Raw genomic sequence first — 16,660 nt, 5'->3', positions numbered from 1 at the left:
GCCCTGGGGGTTCTGATGGTCGATCACCATGGTGTGGGCAATTAGCCGAGATAACTGCGAGTGGTGAAGAGAACCTGTAAGGTTTGAAGTGGACCCTGAAGGAAGAGGTTCTTGGATTAACATAGTCAGTACTACCTTTAAATGATGGACAGTCAACTCCTCCAGTGAACAATAAATAAATAGTTAAACAGCTCATGAGCATGACTGGTTTTAACAGTGACGTGTTGGAAAGGAGGGGTTTTGCCTGTTCAAGGCTGTCATGGTTACTACGGTTGCCTCTGAGTCTGATGGTTTCGGATTCAGTCTCACTGCAGTGAACTGCTCACATCATCTGGACCAACAGATCCAGCGCAGCAGAAAGGGTGCTCTGCTGTTTGAACACCCACCCCGTCATGTCGCTGGCAAAGATTCCATGGGCGCCATTTCAAAAAAAACAACATGGAGGGTCTGGCCAATATATTTCCTTCAATCGTGATGAGGTTTGCGGGTGCACATATCAGCATGTGCAACTCTTAAACTACCCCCATAATCACACATCAACAAGTATTTTTTTGGTGTTCTGGAACAGGTGCTACGTCAATGCAATGTTTCTATGGCCCTCCATTTTAATCGCGCGGCTCGATTCACTTACTAGTTTGTCCATCTTGGTGATTACAGCTGGTGGGCCGGGCAAACAAGGTGGTCCAGGGGGTCCTGGAGGTCCAGGGGGTCCTGGGGATCCAATCCCTGGGTCACCCTGCAGGGGGAATAGGAAAGCCACTGGTTTAGGCCTGCACACAGTCTGACAGGTTCTAGCCTGACTCCAGCGTGGAGCGAGAGTTGAGATCCAGCCAGATGAGCAAGTTTTCCCAAACCCATCACATCATCCTGCACTCATCCAAACCAACGCGCTGACCCCTGGTGGCCATGACCTGCCCCTGCTTGACATTCCTGAGCCTGCCACTGGCCGGAGATGGCTGGCAGGGGGCAGCACTGTGTTAGACTCCAGTCGTCCACCAGAGAGTCAGTGTCCCACGTGGGTCAGCAATATTCTGGACTGGTAACCCACGGGGCCCTGGGGGACATGAGTTCAAATCTCACCACGGCAGCTGGGAGTGTTTACGTTCAACTCATGAATACATCTGGAGTTTAGGGTAAAAAAACTAGTCTTATTAATAACAAATCTAAAGATAGGTCGTGGCAAGAACTCAGCGAGTTCACTCATGCCCTGAGGGAGAGGGTGCTGTCTTTATTTACCAGGTCAGGCCTACATCTAACTCCAGACCCACAGCCATGGGGCTGACTCTTAATCGCCCTCTGAAATGACCCAGTGAGGCCCTCGGTTCAAGGGGAGGGCCACATCCCACAAAACAATCAATAATGGAGAGGAAAGAAAATCCTTCGCCCAGACATTTGTAAACAGGAGGAGGCGACGAAGGCTCTCTAACCTGCTTAGGTCAGGACTGACCTGGATCTCAGCTCCATATCAACTCTGTCACCTCTGACACTCTTACCCAACAAAATCTATCAATCTGCTTTTGAAATTTTCAATCCACCCGCCAGCCTCCGTAATATTTCGGGGTGACAGAAATTTGCACTGCCTGTTGTTTGAAAGCCCCCAGCCTTGGCTCTACTTTTTTAAGGGTGTGCCTGCCCCCTTCATCATCCCTCACCCCACACCCTCCGTCCCAGTTTTGGACCCCACCACAGTAATTACTTTCCCCTTACCAACCGTCGCAATCCTTTAATCATCCGAGACATGAAACAATTAAACCAGCCCCTCAAATTGTCTACTCCAGGCGATCTGGGATTGAAATGTCTTGTTTTAATTTATTCAGGTTTTCCACCTTACAAAACTGGGAAGAGAAACCAGGAAAGGGAAAGGAACCAGAAAGTGGAGATGGATCTCATCGGAGGCTGACCTTATCGCCTTTCGCTCCGTGATCACCCGGGGTCCCTGGGAAACCTTGAGGGCCGACCTCACCCTGAACAAAGGAAGGGAAACAAAGAGTCAATGTTACAGCCAGCTCCCCCACCCCGCGCTGCACCTCCTCACACACACCTGAGGTTACAAACGGTGCCTGAAACATTCGTGGAGAAATATTGTTGTTAAAATAGATGAGAATCGGCACAGGCTGATATTCAGCAACATAGTGGAACATGGGGCGGTGTGTAGGTCCCGCAGCTTTTCCAGCCTATTCTACTGAATCGTGGCTGGTCCGTACCCTCATTCCATTTACAGTGAACAGTGACTGAGTGCAGCACTGTCAGGAATGTTTTATTTGTGGAGTCCCCACGGTGTGGAAGCAGGCCATTCAGCCCAACATGTCCACACTGACCCTCCAAAGAGCATCCCACCCAGACTATTTCCCCCTACCCTACCTCTGGGGCCCTGCACTTCCCATGGCTAACCCACCCAGCCTGCACAACTCTGCACACTATGAGAAATTTAGCACGGCCAATCCACTCAACCTGCACGTCTTTGGACTGTGGGAGGAAACCGGAGCACCCGGAGGAAACCCACGCAGACACTGGGGGAATGTGCAAACTCCACACACAGTCCCCTGAGGCTGGAATTGAACCTGGGTCCCTGGCGCCGTGAGGAAGCAGTGCTAACCACTGCAGTGCTGCCCCGTGTCGTTCCTTTGGACATGATATTAAAGTGTGGCCCTTCCCGTCCTCTGGAATGGACATTATTAATTCATGGGAGTGCAGAGGGTTCTTCCCCAGTATCCTGGTGAAAATTCAGCCCCCCCCATCCCCCAGGCCGCCTGACCAACATCATTGGAAAGGCAGGTCTGGTCACCATCACATGGTAGGAGCTTGCTATTTATAAAAGAAAATGGCAGCTGCCTTTTTGACATTACAACAGCGACCACACTGCAGAAGGACTTCTTCCTTTGGGGACGTCCTGCGGTCATGAAAGGCGCTACACAAATTCAAGTCGGTCATTCTTCCAAAGATACCCATGCATTCTAAATACTCCAATTGAGGCGTACTGCATACACGTACAGAGGTATGTATCTGACCCCGTGCTAGCTTGCCTGCAGTTGCAGCATTTGTCCAGTTAATGGGAACTCTGTTACAGAGAGAACACGAATGAAGGTGATTCACAAAGCTACGAAAACGGACGATGAATTAGAAACCAAACTGGCGCTGCTGCTTTCTGTACACCAGGCATTTAACGTAATGAAGAGGTTCAACAGAGGAGTTGGCAGGAAAGCTGTTTCCACTTGTGGATAGAGACCAAAATTGAAGCTATGACTATGTCGGAGTCACTAATAAGTTCAAGAAGATCCCCAGGAGAAACCACTTCACCCAACAGCGGTTAGAGCATTCAACTTAATTATTTATTGTCATGTGCATTTTGTTGCAAAATAGAGTGAAACGTGTTGCAAAGTGTGCAGTGGATGAGGCAAATAACATGGTTACAAATCACACAACTCCAGGTTATAGTCCAACAGGTTTAATTGGAAGCACTCACTTGCAGAGCACCGCTCCTTCATCAGGTGGTAGTGAAGGACACAACTGTAAGGCACAGAAGATTCTGTGTTCTATGATCTTATTCTCCACAACCATCTGATGAAGGAACAGCGCTCCGAAAGTGAGTGCTTCCAAATATACCTGTTGGACTATCACCTGGCGTTGTGTGGATTTTAACTTTTTCCACCCCAGTCCAACACTGGCATCTCCAAATCACAAATAACATGGACACCTTTCCTGGGAAACTGGATAAACGCGGGAGAAATGACTCAGAGGTGACATTTGGATGAAGAGGAGTGGGAGCAGACTTGTTTGGAGTGTAATCACCCTTAGGATCAAGGGGAGGCCATTCGGCCTCTTGACCCCATTCTACCGTTCCCTGAGATCACAGCTGATCTGATTATTCTCCATTCTCCCTTATCCCCTGTTAACCTTTCACCCTCCCTTGGGCTAACAAGAATCTGTCTCCCTCAGCCTTAAAAATACTCAAGGTCTCTGCTCCTGCTGCCTTTTGGGAAAGACAGAATTCCAAAGACTTACGACTCTCCACAAGGAAAGGTTACTCCTCATCCCTGCCTTAAATGGGTGGCTCCCAATTCTTAAATAAGCACAAACTGGTTTGGCTGTCTGTGCTGCAAATTCTTTACAAACTTCCATTTCTACTGGTGTTACGAAGGAAGATCTGTGTAATCAGAACTTACTTGCATTGGAATTAGGATTAATTAAGGGCGATCTCAGGGAAGAATCCCAATGCCAGGGTAGACGGTGCGAGATGAAGGGAGATGGTGGTCACGTCACTGTGACTGGTAACCCAGAGAGCCAGGGTAATGCCCGAGGGAGACTGGTTCAAATCCCACCAGTCCTTGTGGAATTTAAAGTCGGTTGGTAAATTCGTGGAATTGTGAACTTGTCTCCGAAGCGGTGACTATGACGACCGACCCTCGACTGAAGGAAATCCACCACCTTCACCCTCATGGGTCACCCGTGGCACCTGATCCACGTGGGAGCACTCCATCACTGAAGGGGAAACCCTTGCGGAGGTGAAGGGGCTCACACGTTCGGGGACGAGCGAACGAGCAGGAAATTCCCCGGCTCAGGAATGACCGATCTGAGCAGTCGCTCATGGTTCACCCCCTTCCCTGTAAACAACTGAACTCCCCTTACCCAGGGGTTGGGTCATTTACCAAACATGAGCTCCCAACAAGGTATCCAAAAGTAAAATAATCAGCTGCTCACCCTCTTGCCGTCTTCGCCAGGATCCCCCTGTAGGTAAGGATGACACAGGATGTTATAACAGTGTTAATGGACAGCAGATACACCAGATCTTCATCCCTCTTTGAACAGAGGGGGATGGACACCAGATACAGGAGGTACACATTATTGATTGTCCTCAACTCGGAATGACATCGGAATTAGACAAGATCATATCAGAGCCTTTAGTCATGTAGAATCATAGACTCCTTGCGGTGTGGAAGCCATTTGGCCTGTCAAGGCCAGACTGACCCTCCGAGGAGCATCCCACCCAGACTCAACCCACTACACACCATCCCTGTAACCCTGCATTTCCCCTGGCTAACTCCCCCAGCCCGCACATCCCTGGACATTACGGGCAATTTAGCATGGCCAATTCACTTGAACCTGCTCAACTTTGGACTGTGGGAGGAAACTGGAGCACCCGGAGGAAACCCACGCAGACACGGGGGAGAATGTGCAAACTCCAGATAGAGAATCACCCGAGGCCGGAATCGAACCTGGGCCCCTGGTGCCGGGAGGCAGCGGGACTAACCACTGAGCCAGCCTGCTGCCCATTCGAGTCGCAGGGAGAAAGGGGTTGGTTGAATGAAGCTGGGCGGTAAAAGCTTTCATCTCGAACCAGCTCGGTCTTGAGAGGAACCCTGCCCTGTTTAAAAGCTCTCCAGTGCCACCCCCCGCACCCCCCCTTTAGTCAATGCCAACGCCCGTGACCCCTCTGGGCAAGGTTCATGTGCACCAGCTGCTTTTTATTTTGGATGGAGCCAGTAAAATTTCACAAGGGGACGATGCCCCAAACCGTATGGGTTGGGGGTCGAGGGGGCAAATCCTGACTACTCACCGGCTCTCCGTCTCTCCCGGGGGGTCCGGGAGGTCCCTGCGGTCCGGGAGGTCCTTCCACACCGACCACACGCTCCACCGCCACTCCGTCACCACGTTCCCGCACTGTGGTAGCGGCGGATCCTGGAGGACCCGGCGGGCCCTGGATCCCGGGGGATCCTTTCTCTCCTTTCGGACCGCGGTACCCGAATCCGGCGGTGCCCTGACCGGAGAGGGAAGGGGGAAGACGAGGGACGTGAGACCCGTGGTGCAGCCCATTGCCTCGCCCCTCACCCGGACAGCCTCATTCTGGGTACAGTGTTGGTCTCCCCTCCCCAAGGGTTCCTCATCAAACTCAACCCGGGGATTCCTGATCCTCTGGGATTTAACGGCTGCAGTGGGGGGGAGGATCAGGAGGCGGGAATTGGAGGTTCCTCGCTGGGTGGTGGTGGAGGGGGAGGTTACACAGATGGGGGACTCGGTAACAACAGTACAAAGCTGGGAGCGCAGAGGGGAGTGGACACAGGAATTGGTTGCCTGCGAGGACACGGGGCTTCAGGGATTGGATGGTCTGCCGATCTGGGCAGGGCTTCCAGGGATTGGTTGAGCCACTGCTCCAGGAACTGAACGGCTTCTGCCAACTAACAGGTCAAAGGTCGTCGACATGCCAGGGTCAAGGGGGGGGAGCCAGAAACAAAAACAGACCTTCGCACCCAAACCCCAACGGGCTCCCGTATTAAACACGTCAACTGATCCCATCCAGGGAGTTTGGTCGTGCCGTCGCAGCGCCGGCCCCTGGTGGAACATGGCCCCTTCTGACAGTCCGGGTCAGCGAGAGAACATTCCGGATCGTCGGTCGGAGCAGACTGAGGGAGCTCAATCCCTCAGCAGAGCAGAATGTGGGACATCAGTGACTGGCAGCTACATCTGCCCCTCAGGGAGGGATTCTCTCTCTCTCTCTCTCTTTGTCCATCAAACTGATAGCACAGACAGAGAGAGACAGAGAGACGCTCCTTCGTTTGTTGAGGGAGGGTTCCCGTGATATTAATGACAACAAAACAAGACGGGAAAGTTTTGTTTTTAAAATGCGGTGAGTGACTGTGATATGAAATACAGGGCAGTGGGAGCAGAAACTTCAAAAGGGGGACTGGAACTATTATTGGAAAAAGAGAAATTTGCAGCACTCTGTGGAAGGAGCCAGTGGATGGGTGGGGCGGAGGGTGGGACCAATTGGACTCCACCTTCAAAGAGTTAGAACAAGCGCAGTGGGCCGAATGGTGTCCTCTTGTGCTGAGGGTTACTGTGAGGTTGAAAGACCGTGCTGGATATACCATACCTTTTCACCCGGATCCCCTTTGTCACCCTGTAGGGGGGGGGGGAATAGACACAAACATAAAAAAACACATTAGGAACACAAGGGGGACCACCTGAAAGGTGCCAGGTCTCGCAATACTTCATTCAACCCGGAGCCCTGACTCACAGAGAGAGATCTCTAACTAAACGTTCCCAATTACCGCTGCCCCCGTCACAGCAAAACAAAACATTACATTTCAGGGGCACGGAGGTTTCGCCAGGACAAAGCCAACCCTGGTGCAATTTTTCTGCACCACTTCTGAAGCTACACACCACTTCCTCCGGCTTTTGGGCCTCCTCCAGTCGTCAGAGGAGGACAGGCCTCAAAACCAAGCATACATTGAATAGAGGCGGTCGGAATGACGAGGGGTTTTCGTGGGGTCAACGAGGGCAAACTGCTTCCATTGGCAGGAGGGCGTCAGTAACCAGAGGGACACAGGGCCTAAGAACCTGAGGTGGGGATGTGGAGAATTTTTTTTTAGGCGGTGAATGTGGAACAGGCTGATGAGAGGACAATGGAAACATATTCACTGAAGGCGAAATTCGGGCCTAGACTGAAAGAGCGAGAGGGTTGAAGTTAGCTCTTTCAAACAGTCAGCATAGGTGCAACGGGCAGAGTGGCCTGCTAACAGACACAATGATTTCCTGTTTTAATCGTCCCACATAGCGACTGAGTCCACTGGACATCTCATCGAAGCACCAGAGAGCTGAAAGACCTTTAGGTACTGCTGTAGGCCTACATTTCAGGCCTGGCAGCGAAGCGCAGGCTCTGACGAGACTGGAATGTTGGGGGTCTTCATTAATAAAGCACTCAGTCTGCGAGTGAGAAATGGTGGACAAGTTAGTGGAGTGAAACCAAGGTGAGATGATGGGAGATTTCTCTACATTTCACTCTCATACTCTCTCTGGAACAGGCCTGGGATTAAGTGCCTGAGTGGAACCAGATATGATGACTTTCCCAAAAGTAGGCAGGGGAGGGGGGGGGGCAGCAGAGTCTGTTGCTGGTTCTCCAGTTAGACCCCCTGCCACCCTCGCAACATTCACCTGTAATCCTCACCATTCTAATAAACAGTTGACGCCAGTGCGGTTGAGCACGGAGTTTGGGGGGGGGAGGGGGGGGGAGGTGATATTCACCGACGCACCTTCAGGACGGAAACAGTTTCTCACCTAGGTCTGGATATGACTCCTGGCCCGGGCCAGTGTGGTTGCCCCACGACCGCGCTCTCATGGCAGCCCCTCAGTTAGATCAACAAACCATCTCTACCGTCAGCTCAACAGGTTAGCACCACCTCAGGGCTTCAGTGAGCCCCCTGCACAGACAGTCATTTAGAGACTGATGGGTGGCAGCCTTTTCCAGGTAGGCCCGGTTCACACCTACCTTCTCTCCTTTGATGACTGTACCGAAACCAGCTCCACTCTCTCCTTTCGGCCCACTGTAAACCTTCTCTCCCACTGAGCCTGTGAAGGGACCAGAGAAAAACCAGTCACAAGGCTGCCTTTGTTTGACTCCTGGCAATTTTTAAAAATAGAATCCCTACCATGTGGAAACAGGCCTTTCAGACGAACAAGTCCACACCGACCCTCTGAAGAGTAACCCACCCAGACCCATTTCCCTCTATCCTATATCTACCCCTGACTAATGCACCTAACCTACATATCCCTGAACACTGTGGGCAATTTAGCACGGCCAGTTCACCTGACCTGACATCTTTGGATTGTGGGAGGAAACTGGAGCAAACCCACACAGACACGGGGTGAATGTGCAAACTCCACACAGACAGTTGCCTGAGGCTGGAATTGAACCCAGGTCCCTGGTGCTGTGAGGCAGCAGTGCTAACCACTGAGCCACTGTGCCACCAGCGAAAAAAACCCGCTGTACCACTTTCACTCGGTGAGTCATTGTCTCGGCTGACCCTGGCCTGTCCATTCAGGACCATGTCTCCAGGATCAATGGCAGTGCGGCAGCCCACACAGTGTCAGCCTCCAATCCAGGCCCACGTTCTCTCCAGATTTAACCCCAGGATCGAGCAGCAGTAGACAACTCTCCAGCCCTTCGAGCCTGCTCTGCTGTTCAGTGGGTGATCCTCAGCTTCGAAACCACTCCCTCCCATTCCCCATGGTGCCAAGAGACCCCCAGGTCTGTCCATGCCAGTCTTACACACACACACACACACACACACACACCCATACGCACACCCATCCATACACACACACACACACACATATATCCATACACACACCCATCCATACACACAGACAGCCATTTCAAACACACAACCATACGCGCACGCGCGCGCGCGCGCACACACACACACACACACACAGAAACACACACATCCATCCATACACACACACACACACACACACACACACACACACACACACACACAATCTCTCTCTGTGGTGGAATATCCATATCCCTGTGCCGGGGTGGGGGTGGGGAGGGGTAGGGAGGGGAGAATTCCAGAGGCTCATGAGCTTTGAGCAGAGGAAGGTCTGCTCGTATCACTCCTAAGGCCCTTTCTCCCGAGCCAACGTGTCCCGGCTTGGGAAGGAGGCAGGGTCAGATGGGATTGTCTCTCCTTCTCCTCAACTCCGGAGAACATTAGCCCCAACATACTCAGCTTCCTGTCATCAAAACCACCCCCCCCCACCCCGGCCTCCCCAAACCCTGGCCCTAATCGAGTGGATAATGGCTGCACAGTCTCCAATGTGAGTACGTGGTTGTGGAGAGTAAGGCTGCACCAGGATTCCAGATGTGGTCACACTGTGCTACTACCTTCACTCCTGTACTCCAAACCTCTCGGAGTAAAGGCCTACAACGTGATTCCCTTCTCATCAGCACGAGCTCACTGACCTATCCTCACTCCAAGTCCCATCAAGCCCTCGCACCCTCTTCCTGCTGGGCCGATGCCTGTTTCGGGCGCACGGACATCCCCAGGCCCCCCTCCTCTCGGCTGGACGCAGGGTCTACTGCACGTTCTCTCTTCCACATGAGGCCTAGGAGTGGGGGGGGGGCCTATTGGCCCAGCACTGACACCCACAGATGAGCTGCCCAGCATGGCCTCGCTGCTGGTGGGCTGCAGCTGTGTGCTGATCGGCCAACATCACCACGGTAACTCAAAAGGCAGTGATTCATGGTTGTGGAGTGCCTTTTTGGGCGGTTGGGGGGTCGTTCAGAGGGCGAGGCTAGGTGCTATGCAAATGCACCTCCTCTCAGAGGGCATGGCTAGGTGCTATGCAAATGCACCTCCTCACCATCTTTCCCAAATGAGGAGCTTTCCCATCACAGAGAGGTGGGGTTCGGCTGAGAGACATGAGGAAGACGGGGGGGGGGGGCTGGGGGTGTAGACAGCAGGAAAGAAACCGACAGAGATCAAGGGCAGGGTGAATTCGGAAGGGGGCGCCCAGTGGGAAGACGCTAGGCCAGACGCGACCTGGGGAGGGGGTCACCCCTGTCATGGGAGACCAGTGCCCTGAATGGGATCTGCCCAGAGTGGCCAGCAGCTAACTCAACATGTCCCAACTCTGATTTGGAGGTGCCGGTGTTGGACTGGGGTGTACGGAGTTTTTTAAAAAACCACACAACACCGGGTTATAGTCCAACAGGTTTAACTGGAGCCACACTAGCTTTCGGAGCGCTGCTCTTTCAACACAGCCACGAGATGAAGGAGCGTCACTCCAAAAGCTAGTGCTTCCAAATAGACCTGTTGGACTCTAACCTGGTGTTGGGTGGTTTGTAACTTTGTCCCAGCTCTCTGTGGTATTTATCTCCCGCCCTCCCTAATCCAGAGCAACAATGCAGAGAACCATTAAATCCAACAGCACAAGTAATAGTTAAACGCTGCAGTTATTCTAAGTTCCTCACCCACTGTTTGATGTTGACACTCACTCGGCAGAGCCCTCACTTCCTGAAATGCTGCTTGCCTGCCCTGCACTTTGGTTTTCAACCACAAGAGGGTACTGCAGTCCCACAGAACAGCTCGAGAAAGGGTTCAAATCCCATCCACCAGCCAAGAGACAGAGTATCAGCTTCCTGTAACCTTCCAGCACGACACTTCTCCCAGTATGTCACACAGTGTGAACCTCTTTCCAAATCTGCCCTGGAGCTAACTTGCTTCTCATTAACATACCTGCATCAATACTAGCAGCATCAATAGAAAGTCATTTCACTAAGTTCCACGTCACTTCACTGAGTAATATTTTAAAAGACAAAATCACTGCAGAAATGTAAGGATTGACGGTGCAGCGCTCACTCAGCACTGATCCTCTGACAGTGCGACACCCCCTCAGTACTGACCCTCCAACAGTGCGGCACGCCCTCAGCACTGACCCTCCGATAGTGCGGCACTCCCTCAGTACTGACTCTCCGACTGTGCGGCACTCCCTCAGCACTGACCCTCCGACAGTGCGGCACTCCCTCAGCACTGACCCTCCGACAGTGCGGCACTCCCTCAGTACTGACCCTCCGACAGTATAACATTCCCTCAGCACTGACCCTCCGACAGTATAACATTCCCGCAGCACTGACCCTCCGACAGTGCGGCACTCCTTCAGCACTGGCCCTCTGACAGAGCGGCACTCCATCGGCACTGACCCTCCAACAGTGCGGCGCTCCATCAGCACTGACCCTCCGACAGTGCGGCGTGCCCTCAGCACTGACCCTCCAACAGTGTGGCACACCCTCAGCACTGACCCTCCGACAGTGTAATATTCTCTCAGCACTGACCCTCCGACAGAGCGGCACTCCATCAGCACTGACCCTCCGACAGTGCGGCGCTCCAACAGCACTGTCCCTCCGACAGTGAGGCGCGCCCTCAGCACTGACCCGCCAACAGTGCGGCACTCCCTCAGCACTGACCCTCCGATAGTATAACATTCCCTCAGGACTGACCTTCCGACAGTGCAGCACTCACTCAGCACTGACCCTCCGACAGTGTAACATTCTCACAGGACTGGCCCTCCGACAGTGTAATACTCCCTCAGCACTGTCCCTCCGATAGTGCGGCACTCCCTCAGCACTGACCCTCCGACAGTGCGACGCTCCATTGGCACTGTCCCTCCAACAGTGCGGCGCGCCCTCAGCACTGACCCTCCAAGAGTGTGGCACACCCTCAGCACTGACCCTCCGATAGTGTAACATTCTCTCAGTACTGGCCCTCCGACAGTGCGGCACTCCCTCAGCACTGACCCTCCGACAGTGCAGCACTCCCTCAGCACTGACCATTCGAAAGAGTGGCACTCCCTCAGTACTGACCCTCCGACAGTGCAGCACTCCCTAAGCACTAACCCTCCGACAGTGCGGCACTCCCTCAGCACTGACCCTCCGACAGTGCGGCACTCCCTCAGCACTGACCCTCCGTCAGTGCGGCGCTCCCTCAGCACTGACCATCCGAAAGAGTGGCATTCCCTCAGTACTGACCCTCCAACAGTGTGGCACTCCCTCAGCACTAACCCTCCGACAGTGCGGCACTCCCTCAGCACTGACCCTCCGTCAGTGCGGCGCTCCCTCAGCACTGACCATCCGAAAGAGTGGCACTCCCTCAGTACTGACCCTCCGACAGTGCAGCACTCCCTCAGCACTGACCCTCCGACAGTGCGGCACTCCCTCAGCACTGACTCTCCGACAGTGTAACATTCCCTCAGAACTGACCCTCCGACAGTGCGGCACTCCTATCAGCACTGGCCCTCCGACAGTGCAGCACTCCCTCAGCACTGACCCTCCGACAGTGCGACACTCCATCAGCACTGACCCTCCGACAGTGTAACATTCCCTCAGGACTGACCCTCCGACAGTGCGGCTCTCCCTCAGCACTGACCCTCCAACAGTATAACATTCCCTCAGGACTGACCCTCCGACAGTGCAGCACTCCCTCAGCACTGACCCTCCGACTGTGCGGCACTCCCTCAGCACTGACCCTCCGACAGTGTAACATTCCCTCAGGACTGACCCTCCGACAGTGCGGCACTCCTTTAGCACTGGCCCTCCGACAGTATAACATTCTCTGAGGACTGGCCCTCCAACAGTGCAGCACTCCCTCAGTACTGACCCTCCGACAGTGCGGCAATCCCTCAGCACTGACCCTCCGACAGTGCGGCACTCCCTCAGCACTGACCCTCCAACGGTGTAACATTCCCTCAGGACTGGCCCTCCGACAGTGCGGCGTGCCCTCAGCACTGACCCTCTGATGGTGCGGCGCTCCCTCAGCACTGACCCTCCGACAGTGCGGCGTGCCCTCAGCACTGACCCTCTGATGGTGCGACACTCCCGCAGCACTGACTCTCTGATGGTGCGGCGCTCCCTCAGCACTGACCCTCCGACAGTGCGGCACTCCCTCAGCACTGACCCTCCAACAGTGCGGCACTGCCTCAGTACTGACCCTCCGACAGTGCAGCAATCCCTCAGCACTGACCCTCCGATAGTGCGATACTCCTTCAGCACTGACCCTCCAACAGTGTGACACACCCTCAGCACTGACCCTCCGACAGTGTAACATTCTCTCAGTACTGGCCCTCCGACAGTGCGGCATTCCCGCAGCACTGACCCTCCCACAGTGCGGCACTCCCTCAACACTGACCCTCCGACAGTATAACATTCCCTCAGCACTGACCCTCCGACAGTGCGGCATTCCCGCAGCACTGACCCTCCCACAGTGCGGCACTCCCTCAGCACTGACCCTCCGACAGTATAACATTCCCTCAGCACTGACCCTCCGACAGTGCGGCACTCCCTCAGCACTGACCCTCCAACTGTGCAGCACTCCCTCAGCACTGACCCTCCAACGGTGTAACATTCCCTCAGGACTGGCGCTCCATCAGCACTGTCCCTCCGACAGTGCGGCGTGCCCTCAGCACTGACCCTCTGATGGTGCGGCGCTCCCTCAGCACTGACCCTCCGACAGTGCGGCGTGCCCTTAGCACTGACCCTCTGATGGTGCGACACTCCCGCAGCACTGACTCTCTGATGGTGCGGCGCTCCCTCAGCACTGACCCTCCGACAGTGCGGCACTCCCTCAGCACTGACCCTCTGATGGTGCGACACTCCCTCAGCACAGACCCTCCAACAGTGTGGCACTCCCTCAGCACTGACCCTCTGATGGTGCGGCGCTCCCTCAGCACTGACCCTCCAACAGTGTGGCACTCCCTCAGCACTGACCCTCTGATGGTGCGACACTCCCTCAGCACTGACCCTCCGACAGTGCGGCGCTCCCTCAGCACTGACCCTCTGATGGTTCGGCGCTCCCTCAGCACTGACCCTCTGATGGTGCGACACTCCCTCAGCACTGACCCTCCAACAGCGCGGCACTGCCTCAGCACTGACCCTCCGATAGTGCGGCACTCCCTCAGCACTGACCCTCTGACAGTGCAGCGCTCCCTCAGCACTGACCCTCCGACAGTGCGGCATTCCCTCAGCACTGACCCTCTGATGGTGCGGCGCGCCCTCAGCACTGACCCTCCGACAGTGCGGCATTCCCTCAGCACTGACTCTCTGATGGTGCAGTGCTTCTGAAGCACTGACCCACTGATGGTGCGGTGCTCCCTCAGTACTGACTCTCTGACAGTGCAGCACTCCCTCAGCACTGACCCTCTGATGGTGCGGCGCTCCCTCAGCACTGACCCTCCGACAGTGCGGCATTCCCTCAGCACTGACCCTCTGATGGTGCAGTGCTCCCTCAGCACTGACCCTCTGATGGTGCGGCGCGCCCTCAGCACTGACTCTCTGATGGTGCAGTGCTTCCTAAGCACTGACCCTCTGATGGTGCGGCACTCCCTCAGTACTGACCCTCTGATGGTGAGGCGCTCCATCAGAATTGTCCCTCCGACAGTGCGGCGCATCCTCTGACAGTGAGGTACCCCCTCGGCACTGACCCCCAGACAGTGCGGCTTTCCCTCGGTGCTGACCCTCCAACAGTACGGCACCCCCCTCCGCACTGACCCTCTGACATTGTAACATTCCCTCAGGACTGACCCTTCTACAGTGAGCACTCTCTCAGGACTGACCCTCCCACAGTGCAGCACTCCTTCAGTACTGACCCTCTGCAAGTGCAGCACTCCTTCAGTATTGACCCCCTGACAGTGCAGCACTCCTTCAGTATTGACCCCCTGACAGTGTAGCACCCTTTCATTACTGACCTATGACAGTGCAGCACTCCCCTCAGTACTGACTGTCTGATAATGCAGCGCTCCCACTGCACTGACCCTCTGACAGCATGGTACTCCCTTGGCACTGATCCCCAGACAGTGTGGTGTTCCCTCGGTGCTGACCCTGCGACAGTGTGGCACTCCCTCGGCACTGACCCTGCGACAGTGTGGCACTCCCTCAGCACTGACCCTGCGACAGTGTGGCACTCCCTTGTACTGACACTTTGATAGTGCGACAATCCCTCTGCGCTGACCCTCTGACAGTGTGGCACTCCCTTGGTACTGTCCCTCAGATAGTCCACTTGTCAGAGCTGTATGGGGAGCAGGAGGGATGGGTGGAGCGAGGGTGTGATGGGTTGGAGTGGATTCTGGGGCTGTGATGGAGCCACCCACTCTGTGACAGACTGAAATGAGAGTGAGGTTGTTGAAGGGGAACTGTGAATCCAGTGATGAATTCCTACCTCTGTCTGCTCCTGAGACTTGTATCCGTCTGCTCCCCTCCTCAGCTGGTCTGGTATGCTGTCGTTCGATAGTGAGGGGAGGGGGCCGCACTGGTGTGTGTTCTGGGAGATGATGCGTAGGAGGTGTCACCTGTAAATAAAGCAGAGTTTGTTCAAGAAGCTAGTTTCTATCGAAGAATACCAAAAGGGAGTTGGCAAGTGGCTCCATAGTGCAATGTCTTAATCAGCTTCTTTCTCTGGTGTAACTGTCAATCCCAAATACAACATCTCCAAAATGTAATACCATCCACAGCATTTACTCCAGCAACTGAAAGGGAGGAGAGGATAGACAGGGGAAGGAGATACAGAGGGAAAGGTCAGAGGGGCAATGGGAAGGAAGGAGCAAAGAGAAGACACTTGGACTCAGCCTGTGCATGTGTTGGGTAAGAAAGCATTTTAATCTTTAATTTATGCAAAGCCAATTTTGTGTAATTTGGACTGTAATTTGTAGTTGGTATTGCAGTAAAATTTGCTGTTTAAAATTCCATCATGGTGAGCCTTCAATGGGTTGATTTTGGTGGGTACGTTGAAACAGTAGCCCAGTTAAGAAGTGAAAATCACTGGATTCTCAGTAACTAACTCAGATTGGCCATTTGTGTGCGGAGCACATATAAATAGCCAGCTTAGTGTGACTTAGCATTGGTGTGTGACTTACAATGGAGTGCTCGAGTGAAGCATCTTAAGGCATTTAGCAGCAGAGGGAGTGAAGTGAATCAATGCAGCTGATTGATGAATAGGATTGGTGAGTATTTTGAGTCTTCAAAGTAAAAGAAAAGCCATTAGTTTGTGTTTTGATCTCTAATGTTTCCCCCTTCTCTTAAAAATAACTTGTTAGATATGAGATTGATAGAGATACATCAAAAAGGAGAAAATATAATGAAGTGTTCATAGTCGGAATTCTGTAAGTACAAAGGGCAAGGATACCAGAGTGGTTTATTATTTAAATAAAATACACGAGAGCTGGTAGGCCGGATGATGTGTTGCAGCTGTAGCACCTGGGAGCCTCTGAACACCAAGGTGATCCACAGGGAACACATCTATCGTCAACACTTACAGCTTGAGCAACTTCAGAGCTGGAACACGACAGTGCACCACATCAGGGAAGGGCAAAGCTACAAGGACGCCCTGTTCCA

General features: G+C 53.8%; 1 protein-coding gene across 3 annotated transcripts in view; it reads right to left on the bottom strand.

Annotated features, from left to right (window-relative positions):
• col18a1a (collagen type XVIII alpha 1 chain a) overlaps positions 1-16,660 on the bottom strand; it is a 307,944-nt gene that overhangs the window by 86,479 nt on the left and 204,805 nt on the right. For all 3 annotated transcript variants that reach the window (XM_060827580.1, XM_060827578.1, XM_060827579.1), the window contains 7 exons: positions 15,489-15,618; positions 8,264-8,343; positions 6,869-6,895; positions 5,555-5,755; positions 4,699-4,725; positions 1,902-1,964; positions 632-736 (listed from right to left, as the gene is read on the bottom strand). In XM_060827580.1, coding sequence (XP_060683563.1) covers positions 632-736; positions 1,902-1,964; positions 4,699-4,725; positions 5,555-5,755; positions 6,869-6,895; positions 8,264-8,343; positions 15,489-15,618 — 633 coding nt within the window. The remainder of the gene's footprint in view (positions 1-631; positions 737-1,901; positions 1,965-4,698; positions 4,726-5,554; positions 5,756-6,868; positions 6,896-8,263; positions 8,344-15,488; positions 15,619-16,660) is intronic.

Source organism: Hemiscyllium ocellatum, chromosome 7, assembly GCF_020745735.1.
Source record: "Hemiscyllium ocellatum isolate sHemOce1 chromosome 7, sHemOce1.pat.X.cur, whole genome shotgun sequence".
Lineage (NCBI taxonomy): Eukaryota > Metazoa > Chordata > Chondrichthyes > Orectolobiformes > Hemiscylliidae > Hemiscyllium > Hemiscyllium ocellatum.
The sequence above is the reverse complement of the archived record's forward strand: the minus strand, read 5'-3'. Positions and strand labels throughout refer to the sequence as shown.